Here is a 17,190-nt window from a genome sequence, read left to right as displayed (position 1 = left end):
AAACAAATAGATCAAACTAATTCAGTATGTAAAGATTGTAAACATGTTTTCGTTAATAAGTTCCTTAACGTAATGATCAATTGTTTTGTAAAAAATGAATGTGACAGAGTAAGTTGTAGAACAGTGACTGGAAAAAAGAACAGAAAGGCTGAAATAGTAATGCATCAGTAACCTGGAGAATAGAGAGTTAATGGGACAATTAAAAAGTATGTGCAGTAGCTATACTGTAGCTTTAATGATGTTTTTCACCAATGTGATATCTCTTTTAAAACATCTTATAATATTATTATTAGCATCATAATGTTCGTTCAATAGTTATGACAATTAAATTAACGAGAATGTAAATCTGACCGTTCTGTACTGATTTCTTTAGCTCTCATGTAATATCTAGGAGGGGTTGGAAGGAATTGTGGTAGGCCTATATAGTAATAGGCCTACCACAATTCCTTCCAACCCCTCCTAGATATGTACGTAATCAAATACAGTAGAGAGCTTCGTACGTTATTTGAAGCAATACATATTGGAAGCATTGTTCAAACCAAGCCGCTAGACAGCACTAGTGTTCTCGTGTCGCCGCCCGACACCATGTTAATCGCGTTGCTTTCCGGTATTAGCTCTCTACAGTATTTGATTTAACTACGATAATGGATAACAGGAAGATGAGCAAATTTCCCACGATGGAGGAGAAAAAACTTCTATCTAATTTAGAATCTAAAGGGAAATTAATAAGTATAAATCTAACTCTTTGGTGATCATTTCTAGAATATGTAAAGGAATGGAGTTAGCCATTTGATGACTTAACTTTTCTGTCATTGCGTTCTCCAAAGGTGTCATACCTATGTGAAAAGATATACGGAATTCCCTCCAATATGGCAAATAAGACAATTTTTCTGTTAACAAAAATATGTTATTTGATGAAAATAGATATATTTCGCATTACATAGATGGAAGGAAAATATTCTGGGAAGCGAATACATTTTCAACTGTGAAGAACCCTTTGGAAATGGAATTAAAGACATGTTTTGATAAAAAATAAGAATGTAATATTAAAGATTTCTCTGAATCGTATTATTTGGCTTCAGAAATAAAGACAATAGAACTTTGTACCAAACCACTAGCAAGATAGCACTCGACTTCTTGTATGAGGACCAGGAATGTTTTCTGAAGCACATGGGTTAAATTACCTGGCAACATATACAGTATATTCGGCCAAGATCACAATGAATTTTTCTTTAAATATAATCAAAAGCGTCCACACCTGTGGAGTAACGGTTAGTGCATCTGACCATGAAACCAGGTGGCCCGGGTTCGATTCCTGGTCGGGGCAAGTTACCTGGTTGAGGTTTTTTCCAGGGTTTTCCCTCAACTCAATATGAGCAAATGCTGGGTAACTTTCGGTGTTGGACCCCGGACTCATTTCACCAGCATTATCACTTTCATCACATTCAGACGCTAAATAATCAGAGACATTGATAAAGCGTCGTAAAATAACCTACTAAAATAAAAAAATAAATAAATAATCAGAAGCATGGGATCGTTATCCATCTGGTCAGCAAGTCAAGGCTGACTACAAAAGCTTACTAATGAAGTGAGATGTAAATCCACTAGTAGTAGATTAACGACATGAAATGGGAGAAATACAGTGCTCTGAGAATCACAGGCGTTTTGTATACATCTTACAACAGATGTATAGAGCCCACAGTCTCCTATTGCGATGATTCTGGAGCAAATGTAACATATTTATAAAGGATAAAAAAGAGGGACCTTGTCGTTTGTTTTCCTAATATTGTAAAAGTATGTAGGCTCTGTGAAACAGATATTAGGCAACTGCTGAAATAAAATAATGATTTGACATTCAAAAGGACCTGTGTTTCATGCTATAAAAAAATCAAATAGTGCACAATCTCATTGTACGAGTTTCTGCCATTTTCCTACAGTTGTATCATCAAATTTTAGAAAATGAATTTCCGAAAACCCACATTCTGAGAAAGTTGGCAACTGAGAAGTACAAGTACCAGTACCAGTACATCGAGATTAGAAGCCATCACACTACTAAAAGCTAAAATGTGAACCTACATAAGAAAGTAGTTGGGCAAGATTTAACTAAATCCATCTTATTTATTAATAGATAAGATCTCTTTAGTTTAATCAAGCAACATTATATGTTTTAAATTGTTTATTAGAGTGTGAATTTGATAAGTTTTGAATTAGATTTTATAATTAAATTATAACAGTATGTTAGAGTACAGTAGTATCGTTATACCATAAGTGAGTTTGACTAGTGGGGTAACAAATGATAATATAAAGTGTTGAATAATGATTAAATATAGATAATTTGCTAAAATATTTAATAATAAAAGAAAAAGTGTAAAAAATTAACTTTCATATTAAGAATCTGTAAAATTGATAACAACTGTGTGCTGGCATTCTGTTACGGATGCGATAGGGAGAAGTTAAATCCTGGCCAAGATTGGAGAAAGGGGTAGGTAAATAGATGAAAAAGCATAGGAAAGTTGCGGGGTATAGCATCAACGCCTTTTAATTAAGATCAGTGGTAAATTTTCATCAAAATAACTACGTATGGTGGATAGCTTTAAGTCAATAAACAAACATCAAAAGATTTGTTCCAACAAGAAATTCAGAATGCGTTACAAACTAATACTGAACGTCTTTCGACACATGCGCTAGTTAAGTATGTTCTCAGAAGTAGTCAATGGCGGCTCGTGGGTATTGAATTCAGGGGAGCTGCATGCAAAAATAAACCATGCAACTTACCTTATTTAAAGATTAGTTCCATGTGCCTTGTCTTGTAGGTTGCAAACTTATTAAAATCCGATATGTCATTTAACATAGTCTTTACAATGGAAAACATAGCTAATTCGGTCAGTCTCTCTTCTCTCATCGTATTTCTGAGATAGGATTTTACTCTCTTCAAACAAGAAAAGTAACGTTCTGGTTCAGAAGTTGTCATTGGTATGGTGATAGCTATGCATACCGGTAGTAGTTTCACAACTTCTGAAAATGGGGCCTGCAAGTTCTCAGATAGAAGAAACTGCAAGAGCTTGACTGCGTCACTGATATTTCTGAATTCTTGTCTCTGATACAACACAGTGAGTTCCGTTTTTAGTTTGTCTTTATCGAACTCACATACTTCCTTGGCTGCCGCAACCCTTGTCTGAATCCCTTCGACCTTACGACGCTTTTTAGGGTTTTCATTTTCACAGATCTCGCTGCTCAACTGTGCACTGTTCCTATTGTCTGTATGGCATTAACAAAGCTTGATATGCAGAGTCGGCCTCGGTAGCATAGTCGGTTGCGGGTCCAATTCTGGCCCAGGTCGATGGCATTTAAATGTGTTTAAATGAGACATGCTCATGTCAGTAGATTTACTTGCATTTAAAAGAATCCTGCGGGACAAAATTCCGGCACACTGGCGACGCTGATATAACCCTTGCAGTTGCGAGTGTCGTGAAATAAACTATAATTTAATTTTTTGTATGCAGATTTGAACCTTAGAAATATCTAACTGGCGATGTTGTAGTTGGTTGTATAATATATCTACATGATACGTCAATAAAAAAAAAAAAAAAAAAAAAAACTGAGCCAAAAATTGAATTCAGGATCTTCAAGAGTATGCACCAGGGCGCTTGCCTCATTTATTATGATGTTAGATGTTTCAGATTCCATTATGGTTTGAAAACATTCTAGCAATGGCTCCTTCTTCTCATGAACAACATTTAATGTTCTTATTTTAAAACTCCATCTTGTTGCCCCAGCTGATGGAAATGTCTTTGAAACATATTAATCTAATACAGACTGTGTGGAGATCGAGAGAAGACAGCAGGGATACTGGATAAATTAGCAACAAATATGAGAGCTTTGTAGGCTATTTTGTTTAGCAGCTCTTTCCATTATGAGATTCAACTGATGGGTACTTAATTTTTCTCCTGAATTGTTAAGATACTGAACTGAATAGACTGTAAATATTGTACAGAATTAAACATTGTTGCACTTGTTATACTCACAACGTTAAAGAAAATGTATTTAAAACTGCGCGCTACTGACAAACTGCTGCAAATTTTGCAGCGCCTGGAAACTCTGGATTCAGGGCGAGGGGTAGCAGGGGGAGGGGTAAAACTATCGCGCAAAGCATCCGAGACGAGACTGGCAGCTCCAGGGGAGGAAGTGGCTTCACCAATACGTCCCTGTCACTCGTTTCGCTCTGGCAGCACCAGGGGAGGAAATGACTTCACTAACGATTGCATGTCAATGAGAGCGAAATTTAAAAAAAAATTCGAGCTGCTAAATAGAGACTGTATAATAAATGTATTTCACAACATAAAACGAGACAAGAGCCACAAATGTCTGGGGGTGCTGCAGCTCCACAGTCCCCCTTCGAAAGCCGCCCCTGGAAGTAGTTCAGGATTTTACGTTGTTGGAACGTTTTTTGAACTGTTCTTTCACGGCCTTCGGAGTTTCTTCTCATATAAAATGATATTCATCTTCTCAACTTAATTCGTCATAAAAGTTCGCTCATCATCCACTGGAAGCCCGAGCTAAGAATGTCTATGAATATGGCCCAAAATGTATAACTATCACCTTCCAAGTCACTCATTATCAACTATTTTTTAAATTTTAATCTGCCCAGTCTCGAAGCATTTTAACATCAACCTCAGATTAAGTAATCTGTGCGTGCATCAGCAGTTCAGAATTCCCAGTTCCTGCTCTTAATCGAGAACCAATTTCATAATTCCGGACGAATTCCAAAGCACATTGGAACAGGAAACTGGAAGTTCAGAATCAATTCAAGTCTTGTTGGAACGCACATTGAGATACTGCGCAAGAGGAGTTAGTTCAGAATCGATTCTGAATCATGCTGGAACAAACCTATAGATTCATACAGTACCTAATATTCTCACTGTTGGCAGGCACATTTCTAATTTATTATGCATGCATCTACAATAAAGTAATTTTCTGGAGATTTTCTTCTGTGTTCGTTGATGTACTCCTTGCTTTAGTTAACAAGACATTGTTTATGATAATTTTGAGATCTTTACGATGAAAAAATATTTTTGTTGAAGATGTAATGCCTCAAAATCTTGCAATTTAGAGGGTTTGAACTTTTTGATAGAGCATAATAAAATTAATACTAATTAATATTTCATAAAAACAGATCTGTTTTCGTACGACCTCTTAACTACAAGAGAATGCAGATTTGTCAATTAGGTTTTGTAAACGGAATAGTATAGCTACTAGTATAGGAAGACTGTAATATTGTATTTGATCCAGAATAGCTTTGGAGTAACTCCACTACACTATCTTATGATCATTCGTCCTAATGTTTGTATATTTATTTTTGTTTGGATGAAGTGTTATAAAAGTGGACTTGGTCTTAAAAATCTGCCATTCTGAAATAAAGACATGGTACATACAGTACATACATACTAAAAAAAAAGAACAATATTCTCTTTTAATTTTAACTTTATTATAAATCACAGTTTAAGAAAAATATTTACATAGCATTATCTTCAACAATATTGCTTTCTTATTTAAAACGAATAGTTTAAAATTAAATGTTTACAAAATATCTATGATATTTGTAACATATTTTCATGTCAACTACAGATCTGCAGTGTACAAATAAAATAATACTTTCCTTGAGAAACTGTCTGCCAGACAAAATCACAATAATTACTCGTATATCTTAACAAACACTTCCTCTAATCTCAGAACTAATAAAGTTCACTCAGATTACTCTTTTCTGTTTTAATGCATTTACTGCAATGCAATGGAGATTCTATCCCTCACTGGAAAGAGTTCTCGTGCTTGGAAGACATTCCTTCACTGGAATTTTTCAACCAAAAACAATTACAGAAATTCAATTACATATCCAAGTACAAAATATTTTAATACTGTTCAGATGTTATGTGTACATTTTACTGTAAGAAGACTATATGTGACTTCATCACAAATATTTTGAAGTGTTTAACAAACAGTCTATGCAGCTCTTGAAGTATCAATGCAAGAGAGAAAGAATATTGTTTGCTGATATCCGACTTCATAACAATTGTGAAATTACTTCCAATAATATCTCACATACCAATAATTTTCACAGTTTATGTTCATGACTTCTGTCAATTATCTTCCTGGGGATAAGGCGTTAAAATGTGCACAACATGGCATTTAAATTGTATTGAGATTTATGGCGTTTCTTCTTCTTCTTTTTTTTTTTTACAAAATTTTGTAAAATGTAGGTATTGTATATAATGTGTACTGTTAGTAAGTGTAATTAGAAGCGGGTGTCTGTAAAGTTCGTTGGTGAATGCATTCAAGTTCAAAGTATATTTTCGTAACTTCGTATTAAAGATTTTATCATTTTATCCCGAAGTCACCATCTACATCGTGTTTCCATTTCACTTGAAATATGAAGTAAATACCGGTACTGGTACCGATACATAAATCAGTTCTTATTTTCTTCATTAAATAAATAATAATTTAGAATTTAAAGATAAAAAATCTTGTTAAAATAATTCTTGTGTTTGATACAGACACACGATGCATGTAAGATAAATGGAAGGTGATGGTGACAGGGACCATACAAATGGCAGTAAATATGGCGATATGCATATAGAAATATGACAGATGTCATGGCACTTTCTGATTGAAGGTACACACACATACGTATACAAACACTTCCATGTGTTTAAGTAATCTGCATGTTTCATCAAACATGTATTAGGATAAAATGAGAAGTAAAGACACTAATTTCGATTATTCAAATTATAATACAAATAATCACTTCATGAATGTATAAATAACTTAGCCAAATCTACAAACAACATTAATCACATTATAGGTACCTATCCAAAAACAGTGACAATAAGCCGATCTAAATGACAAAAATGCATTTTTTTTTTTAATGAATACGACTGTAGATATAACACTGTATAAAGATCAGCACATGTTGTTCATTTTGGAAAGATTCTTTTGTCTACCAACAAGGTAATTCAGGTACCATATCTAGTCTATTAATTAATTAGTTACCGGTATACATATTACCTGGTCAATTTTGTTTTTGAATTTAGTGACTTTTGTACCTTCCGAATTATCCCTGTGAATTTAAGTTTCACTTAAATGAGCAGAAATTGCATCATTGTTCATATATAGGCTATAATATGTTTGTATGCATTGTGATTGTGTCTAAAATATTACACGCCATTTTCACCTTTACATTAATTTTCCTGCTTTGCAGCTCACACCATAAAGACAAGCACCTGTACGGTGAATTAGATTATGTCTATTACCATTAGTGACTCTGACTAATATTTTAGTTTTCGAAAGCTGACAAGATGAGAAACCCACCACCTTTAGTACTGTCTCAACTTTGGTCACATGGGCTTATGTGGTACACCATTGGCTCGTTCAGCTGATAGGCTAGACAGGTACTCTACAACTGAAGCCTGCTTGGCCTCTCGAGCAAGCTGGAGTGGTGTGGCTCCCTCCTGGTTCCGCATAGTTGAATCTGCTCCAGCAGAAATCAACTGCTTAACAACAGGTACATGACCAAACAAGGCTGCTGCATGTAAAGCACTTTCCCCGTTCTGAAACAAGTTATGGTGAGAGAATACTTTTGTTAGATCATGTAATAAATTAGTAAAGTCTTACAATTTGTACGGAAAAATTTGTTTATGTAATAAAATTAAAGTTGACGATGTGTTATATTATACATCTCTTTTATTCTGTAATATAGCTAAGGATAATATGAGGGTAAGTCAATAAATAAGTCGCAAAACAGAATAGATACAATAGTACTCAGAGTAACTGCCTGAAATTTATTTCACTTTTCAACACATTAATCATGTACATTCAGACACTTATCTCATCTCTTTATAAGTCCTTAAATGCCAGCAGCAAAGAAATCTTTTGGTTGCTATCTCAGACAATGAGTGACCTCTTGGGCTACGTCATCATCATTTTCAAAATGGCGGCCACCCTGATAATGAAAATCATTGGGGACTAAGTCGGGACTGTACAGTGGATGATTCAAGCATTCTCAATGAAATGTTCGCAACATCTCCTGCATTTGTCTGGCTGTGTGCGGGCAGGCACTGTCATCCAGAAAAACCACGCCCGCTGTCAGGAATCCAGGTCGTTTGTGGCGAATGGCTGTTGCAGTTCCCGCAGAGTGGTGCAGTACGATGGGGCATTCACAGTCTGACAGTGAGGCAGAAATCTCAGCAGTATCATGCCTTGCATATTTCAAAACATCATCAGTATAACTTGCGGGCTGATGGAATCGTCTTCAACGTTTTTTGAATGGGGCGGCGGGATGTTTCCATTGCATGGAGAATAGTTTGGATTCCGGTTGAAAGTGGTGAACCCACGACTCGTCCCCTGTAACAATTCGCCATATGAAGTCCTTCCCTTCCTCACTGTACTGACTGAGGTGCTGCAAGGAGAGGCTCATTCTGTTCATTTTGTATTCCACGGACAAGTAATGGGACCCACCGTGCACAAACTTTATGAAACTTCAGCTGCTCATGCATGATGTTGTAAGCAGTTCCATGCAAACAACCTACAGCACAGGCTACATCATCGATGATCACACGCTGGTCGTTATGAATGATGTGTTCCACACACTGCACTGTGGCTTCAGTTGACACCTCTGCAGGACGACCAGGCTGCTCCCAATCTCTGACGCTTTGCTGTCCCTTGTTGAACTCTTGGATCCAATTGAACATAGCTTTCCGTGATAGATAGTTCTCACCGTGCAAAGGACGCATTTCGCGATGCACTTCTTCTGTAGACAGTCCTTGGCCAACAAGAAATGCACAACCGCGCGCTGTTATTCTCGTGAACACTCACACAGCACACCCGGCGTCTTGCACTGGCTCCCACTGACTGACAGTAGGCCGCAGGATGCTGTTTAGGAAACACATCAAAACTTGAAATTTTTGCTTGAGAAAATTAAATACAATGAATATAAGTGGGAAGAGTGTGGAGACTTAAAAGATAAGGTATTCTTCTAGGACAGTGATGGGGAACTGAGCATCATGGGTAAAAAGTCATTTCAACCCCTTCCAAGATTTAGCACAGTTTGTTTATGAAGTAGCGGTGCAGAACAGTGACTCAACGTCAATATTGCAGTGGCGTGTACTTAGCATTGAATATGACGGAAGTTTCTTATGTTTGATCCTAAGTAAACATTCCGCTTTTCCATCTTAAAGGGAGAAAAATAATTTTCTTCCCATTCATCGTAGAAATTAAACCTTCGTTTCGAAGCCATCTTCTTTATTTACTCAATAAGTAAACGCAAGTAGAGAGTAATGGGTCAATGCCGGTGGTCACAGCAGAGAGGGATCAAGACCACGTGCTCGGGACTAGCATTGGACTGGGTTGAAGGAGAAAAAGAGGGGAACATACTCAGTGAGTACAAAAATTCCGTGTTTCACATGTGAACGAGACATTAGAGCCGATATGAAGACTGGATAAAAAAGGAGTGGAAACAGAAAGAATGTCTCGTGCCAGGATACAAAGATATAGCCTATGAAAGTCTAGTAGACTCAGCAAATGTACTTTTCCCATCGTTACCTTTGGATGTGTAGTATTTCCATGTCTGTGTTGATGTCTCTGTGGGTGTGGTTAGCATTTGTGATGTGATATGCATATGCAGAAATACTACACATCCAACCAAAAAGCTAGAAACTAAACACACTAGAACAATATGAAATATACAGACACACGAAAGCACACCCCAACGAAATTCTCAACACACAACTCAATTTCAGAACACACACTCTTTGACTCTACACTATACTATATGAACACATCCTCACAGAAAACAAAACAAGACACGCAAAGACCAACAACGACTAGTTCTGAGGATGACCCATAAATAGGTCGAAACATGTAAACAAGGTACGTTAGAATTTAACACAAGAAAGTCTAATCATACATATTCCGAAGTTACTTTTAATTTGAAACAGATTTTGAAATAGGGTAGTTGTGACTTTTTTTTTTTTACAACCTTCATGGATTTTATGTGTAAGTGCATACATGTCCTATGAAAATGTGTATCCTACTTCTAAACACGATGTGTTTACTTACAGGAAGAAGTCCAAGAGATGGTTTGTACTTCAGTAATTCGTCTATAACACTGGAGTGTCCTTTATGAGAAGCTTTAAACAATGCTGTGGCTCCATCCTTTGAAACAAAAATAAAAAAAAATAATTATTTCATTAAATACATTACTGAGGATGAGTAAATTAATGACATGTAACAAACATTACAAGTCAATCAACAGTTTCATCTCAGACCCATTTTGAATACAAATGACAGTTATACTGTTCATATTCATATTCATGATTCATAATACTGTATATCTGATAATCCAAATTACCCCTCGTCCCAATTAGTTCGTATTATCGAGGTTCTACTGTACACCATACAGGTATTATTTGCTAAACTATCTTCACCTACGAAAGAAAATACTGTAAAATGTGTTTCAAATAAAACTTGTAAGTAATATGCAGTATTCAAATTTGCAAGGAACTTACATGGCGATTAGCATCGACATTTGCACCCACTTTGAGAAGTTGTCTAACTATATGATCGTGTCCCATCTGCGCTGCTATCCACAGCGGAGTGGCACCATCTGTTCGTCTCGAGTCTGGCTCAGCCCCTTGTGCCAGCAGGAACATGAGTATTTTGAAGTGGCCATTCTGTGCTGCAATGAACAGTGGAGTGGCACGATCCTGTCAAAACCCAACATAATCCTATTTTACATCATTTCTGGCAGTATTTTGTAGCAATACCATTGCATTATCCAGTCTATGTTAAATATAAATTTAATATACTAAATACAATAATTATTACTATGTTACAGTACAGTAAGAAAAGTCTCATAAAAATGACATCAATAACTTTATAAATCAGAATTCAATTTTAGATTTTTAACATTTAATTTCGTAAGTGTTTTAAAGTAGCGAGCAGTAAACTTCCGACAATCCATGCCCAGATTACACAATTTGCGAGGTTCCTGTACGAAATTCAACACCATTTTATTTTTCCTTAAATAACGGCGAAAGACAGCAATATCAAACATGCTCCTGTGTACTGAGCTTACCATGTTTTCTTCTTAAAGTAATCCCTCCCTTCACACGTTTCTCCTATGCTTGTTCTAAAGCACCTTCCCGCAGAGAGTTTAGTTACAGTATAGTTTTCTGTAAGATTAGAAGAAGCAGCGTCTATATGTAGGGTACATTGTTGGAACCTCCTTCCTCATTTATTCTTTCATGTTCTGTCTAATGTGATTGATGTTACAGTACTTCAGAGGGAAAATGAGAAAAAACCGACACGAATTATGTCAATTGCGGATAAAATTACATGTTTTCGATTGCTCATCTATTTGTGGACCCTATTAATCCAAACAGTCGAGAGTTTGTTGTGGTTTGAGTTTTATTAAATTAGGGTTCACTATGTAGCAAATAGAGTTCGTGATGGTAACAGCCTACTAGTCCAATTTAAAGAAACGAACATTTTTTTTTAAGGAGAAGGGACCTGAATGGTCTGCATCACAACCCGAGGCTTATTGTGTTTACCACTCCTATTATATTTATTTTTTTTTATTTTATTTTTTTATTTTTTATTTTATTTATTTATTTAATAATAACATATACATAAAAACGTTACATTAAAATACCCCGAAAGAGCAAAGCTCGTGTTCGGGGACAGTTCCGTTACATAGATACACATACTTTGTAGACAAAATACTTAAGAAAAAAGCTCACATAAAGATTGTAATAAAATTAGTAAATAATAATACTAATAATAACTGAGTGAAAAAAGAGACGATGTTTAGATTGATGGATTAATATTAAATTATTATTAGTAGTATAATTAGTGCAGGTCATGTTGAGATAGTAACCAAGATAAAATAGAAAAATACACTTAGGATAGAGATAAACTTGTTTTACAATACATGGTACATAATATATATACAGGGAAGTCTGTCATATAAATTTTTTAATTCTGGATCTGAAAATTTCATTGCTTAAAGTAGTCAATTCTGGATGAAATTTTATTATCGAATTATATAGCCGTGGACCATAATTTGTACTGTGTAGTAAAGCAGCAGATGTGAAATATTTAGGTTCAACTAATTTAAGAATTTCATTTCGTCTCGTATTATGAGCATGTGGCTGAGCTACAAATTTCGTTCTATTTTTATGATAGAATTTCATTAAAGAGTATTCATAAATTTGGTCAATTCTAAAAACATTCAATTCAGAATGGATCAAATTTGTTGGATAATCCAGTCGCCTTTTCAAACAAATTTTGATTATACGTTTTTGCAACATAATTAGAGGAAAAAGAGCAGTTTTTGTAATGCCTCCCCATCCAATTATACCATATTGGATAACAGATTCAACTAGAGCCAAATAAACCAAACGTAATACGTGAGTAGGCAAGTAATGGCGAAGGTTTACAAATTTGTAAATTGTTTTACGTATCCTGTTACATAAAAAGGTGATTTGTCTATCCCATTTCAAGTGCTGATCAACAATAATTCCCAGGTATTTCACATCTACAGATTCTTTCAGGCAAGGGCATTTACAGGTTGTAGAGAGTTTACAAAATGAGTTGTAATGGATAATTTTTTAAGCCAAAGCAGTGAACTAAGAACATACCGGTATCTTAATACTCAAACAATATATATTTAGATTTATTATTAATAGTTCACAGAATAGTACATATACATAATAATTAAAACTAACATATACGATTTATAAGTCCACACCTGTGGAATAACAGTTAGCGCATCTGGCAGCGAGTTCGAATCCTGGTAGGGACAAGTTACCTGGTTGAGGATTTTTTCCGGGGTTTTTCCTCAACCCAATATGAGCAAATACTGGGTACCGGTAACTATCGGTGCTGAACCCCGAACTCATTTCACTGGTATTATCACCTTCATCTCATTCAGCCGTTAAATAACCTAAGATGTTGATAAAGTGTCGTAAAATAACCTACCAGTACTAAAAAAAAACTATACAATTTATAATTTTACACATTAAATATACAATTTTTAACACAATTTCTAAAATCAAATCATTAATATAATGTAAGTTGTTTTGTCTTGCACTTACGTCTAGTTTTAGTGCAAGACTCAACCTTAGTATTTATTCAAATAATATACCTAGGGCAATACATACTCTGGAGGTAATATTGAAGTGTTGGTCTCTATTTTGTTTTGCTTACGTATTTCTTTTACCTAAAAATTATTATCATTAGCTTAAACACTTTTTGGTTAACCAATGTGGTTTCAAGAATGGTAACTATTCTTGATATCTTTATGCGTTAATGAAGCCAAGAGTAGTGGATCAAGATGTGAGTAAATTCAGGAATAATTAATTTCTCCTCAGAGATAACCATTATAATGCACGATAATCAAGTATCCGTATTTCCCATACCTCAATTCTTCTTCTTCATATTATTATTTATTTACTTACTTCTTTTAAGGAACCGGAGGTTCATCGCCGCACCCACATAAGCCCGCCATCGGTCCCTATTATTATTGTTACTTACTTACTGGCTTTTAAGGAACCTGGAGGTTCATTGCCGCCCTCACATAAACCCGCCATTGGTCCCTATCCTGAGCAAGATTAATCCAGTCTCTATAATCATATCCCACCTCCCTCAAATCCATTTTAATATTATCTTCCCATCTACGTCTCGGCCTCCCTAAAGGTTTTTTTCCCTCCGGCGTCCCAACTAACACTCTATATGAATTTCTGGATTCGCCCATACATGCTACATGCCCTGCCCATCCCAAACGTCTGGATTTAATGTTCCTAATTATGTCAGGTGAAGAATACAATGCGTGCAGTTCTGTATTGTGTAACTTTCTCCATTCTCCTGTAACTTCATCCCTCTTAGCCCCAAATATTTTCCTAAGCACCTTATTCTCAAACACCCTTAACCTATGTTCCTCTCTCAAAGTGGGAGTCCAACTTTCATAACCATAAAGAACAACCGGTAATATAACTGTTTTATAAATTCTAACTTTCAGATTTTTTGACAGCAGACTAGATGATAAAAGCTTCTCAACCTAATAATAACAGGCATTTCCCATATTTATTCTGTGTTTAATTTCCTCCCGAGTATCATTTATATTTGTTACTGTTGCTCCAAGATATTTGAACTTCTCCACCCCTTCAAAAGATAAATTTCCAATTTTTATATTTCCATTTCGTACAATATTCTCGTCACGAGACATAATCATATACTTTGTCTTTTCGGGATTTACTTCCAAACCTATCTCTTTACTTGCTTCCAGTAAAATTCCCGTGTTTTCCCTAATCGTTTGTGGACCTATTATTATTGTTACTATTATTAAATGCTAGTGCACTGTAAATAGGATTAAACTATTTCCTAGGTAAGTTTTATTAACTCCACTGCCTCACCCCCTCCCCACACGAAGAAAATGGTTGATAGCATCACTGCCATTCTGTATAAGACTTTAGTGTAGTGTAGTATGTATTATATTCTCTCATCTGGTACTTAAATGCAATCAAAATTATATTAGTAGCAGTTAATACATTTTTTTGTGAAGCGGGTTCAAACAAAATATGGCCTCATACCTTCATGTGAGTGTTGACTTTTGCTCCTCGAGCAACAAGTTCCTTGACCACATCCATATGACCACACTGACAGGCAACAAATAAGGGAGTACCACCATCCTGTGAAGAAATGCACATTTATTATCACTATGACCAACATAGACATAACGAGAGGCCTACAACTGACTTTAATAAATTATCTCCATATACTGTACATGCGTTTTAATGTTAATGAAAACTAATGTTTAAGCAGTTTAATCTTTAATTACAATTAAAATATGAAATCAACTAAGTATGACTTACAGTAAGTGAAAAATAAAAATATTATGAAAACTTATTATAGAGAAAAGAAAATAGGTCTCCCATCTCAGTAAGTATGAGCATCAAATTTCTTAAAAAAAAATTATGGTGAAATAGATTTCACACGTTGCGACAAATACGAACGAGTTTTATCCCACAAACAGATAATTTGTGGATAACACAATTAAACTTTGTTATTTCAGTATTGTAAGTTAATGAAAGGTCTATAGCCAGAGAGGTTTCAGATGGAATTGTTCACGTACAGTACTGGGATAATTTTACCCATACTAACAAATTCTCTTTATCTAATTTATATTTCACTTTTCTATTACGTAGATTATACGAATTTAATGTTATACATATGCAGTATTCCAACAGAAATCACTACCTCCTAGCGATCATCTGCATTCTTGGTAGTCGACAATGAATTTCATTATCATTTGGTACAAACCATGTCATGTCTTGTTATAAAAAATGGAAATCTAGCATGAAATTATTGGAAAATCCTGGTAATCCGAGATGGTTTTTCAATTATTGCTTCACTGGATGGCTACTGAACATGCGCAACTTATTTTATAGTGTTATAAGTTCTACTACTATCACGAGTCTGGCTGACCCCTATTAACACCAATTTTACTATTTAAGCGATGGAGTTGATGTGTTTACACACTGTATGTAATTTGACCAATTGAAATCCGTAGCACGGCAGCCCATGAAGGGCCAAGGCCTACCAGCCAGCTGCTGGCCTCACGTCCACAGCCTCAGCAGAGGTGAACGATCATCCAACCAGAATGGAGATATCGTGTGGTCAGCACGATGATTTCCCCCAGCCATTTTAGAAAACGCATTTCGCTAATGTAGCTCCCAAAATTCATCACAATGCCGGGTGGACATCAGTTTCATACAATAGGCACAATGGCCGAAATTTCATGACAGAATTCTTCCCCCATGAGGACTCGAACCAACATGCATTTCGTGACGCGAGTCCTAGGCATGATGCCTTAGACTAGTGGTATTCAATCTTTTATGCTAACGCATCCCCAAAATAACATTTTTTTTTAATTTTTTATTTAGGCCTATTTATTTTTTTACTTTCGTCCCCCAAACTGCATTGCAATTATAAAATAAATAACACAAGACTATGGTTGATGATGTATGCAAAATAAATTATTACTATTACCATTATTATTATTATTATTATTATTATTATTATTATTATTATTCAGTAGTTATTAGTATAATAATAATAATAATAATAATAATAATAATAATAATAATAATAATAATAATAATAATTAGTGTCACTTGTGGGGTCCAGAGCTGTCCTCGGACAGTTGACTAAACAGCAGCAGCAGCAGCAGCAGCAGCAGCAGCAGCAGCAACAACAACAACAACAACAACATACAGAAATGGTATTATGATATATTGAAGTACATATGATATTTCCGTGCAGAAATTCTGCGTTTTCATATGATGAAGAATGGATAGAACAGAGTAAAATTCTCTCCAGCACCGGGATTCGAACCCGGGTTTTCAGCTCTACGTGCTGACGCTTCATCCACTAAGCCACACCGGATTCTAGTTCTGGTGCTGGTTCGAATCCCCTCAGTTTAAGTTCTACCTGTCAGTTTTCTCTTTGGTGGCCTACCCTCATGTACTGTGTCACAGAATATGTGACAGTGGCACAATGTCTAACGCACTATGTACAGAGATGGATTCATTACGAGTGACTAAGTGGCCGGGATCCGACAAAATATGTAGGAAGTAAAGCACACGAATGTGCATGAAGATAGTAAAATAGTTTAACACTATTCTATCCAGGGGCATATTTTGCGGGCTACCGGGGCTACCGGCGGTAGCCCAAGGAAATTACAAAAGAAAAAGTTTATAATATAACATAATGTAATAATTCTGTATTATTAGTTTTACCATAGTAATTAAAATTAAAGTAATTGTTAGATATATTTTGTGTAATAATAGGGTCAGCGGTAGCCCAAACCCTTTAACCAGTATACGCCACTGATTCTATCTACTCTGGAGTATGTAACAAGTTTACTATAGCAATTTATGGCTCTTATATCACTTTTTGATCTAATTTCGTAAAGTTCAACTTTACATCAGTTTGTACCATGCCAAGTAATTAGGCCTATATATTTTATGCCAAAAACAATATGTTCCAAGTTTAAATTCGTTTTGCTGTTAATTATTGCTGTGTATCAAAAAATATTCCAGGTAACATGGACACTATAATAATTGACTCTGTTTCGTAAAA

The 17,190-nt window shown here is 35.4% G+C and overlaps 1 protein-coding gene across 2 annotated transcripts in view; it reads right to left on the bottom strand.

The window, feature by feature from the left end:
* Window positions 1-5,463: 5,463 nt before the first annotated feature.
* Window positions 5,464-17,190, bottom strand: part of LOC138696254 (ankyrin repeat domain-containing protein 29) — a 227,425-nt gene continuing 215,698 nt past the window's right edge. For both annotated transcript variants that reach the window (XM_069820942.1, XM_069820943.1), the window contains 4 exons: window positions 14,640-14,738; window positions 10,557-10,754; window positions 10,108-10,203; window positions 5,464-7,601 (listed from right to left, as the gene is read on the bottom strand). In XM_069820942.1, the coding sequence (XP_069677043.1) occupies window positions 7,389-7,601; window positions 10,108-10,203; window positions 10,557-10,754; window positions 14,640-14,738 (606 nt within the window). In that variant the 3' untranslated portion in view covers window positions 5,464-7,388. The remainder of the gene's footprint in view (window positions 7,602-10,107; window positions 10,204-10,556; window positions 10,755-14,639; window positions 14,739-17,190) is intronic.

The sequence above is a fragment of the Periplaneta americana genome, chromosome 3 (genome assembly GCF_040183065.1).
Source record: "Periplaneta americana isolate PAMFEO1 chromosome 3, P.americana_PAMFEO1_priV1, whole genome shotgun sequence".
NCBI classification, from domain to species: domain Eukaryota; kingdom Metazoa; phylum Arthropoda; class Insecta; order Blattodea; family Blattidae; genus Periplaneta; species Periplaneta americana.
The sequence above is the reverse complement of the archived record's forward strand: the minus strand, read 5'-3'. Positions and strand labels throughout refer to the sequence as shown.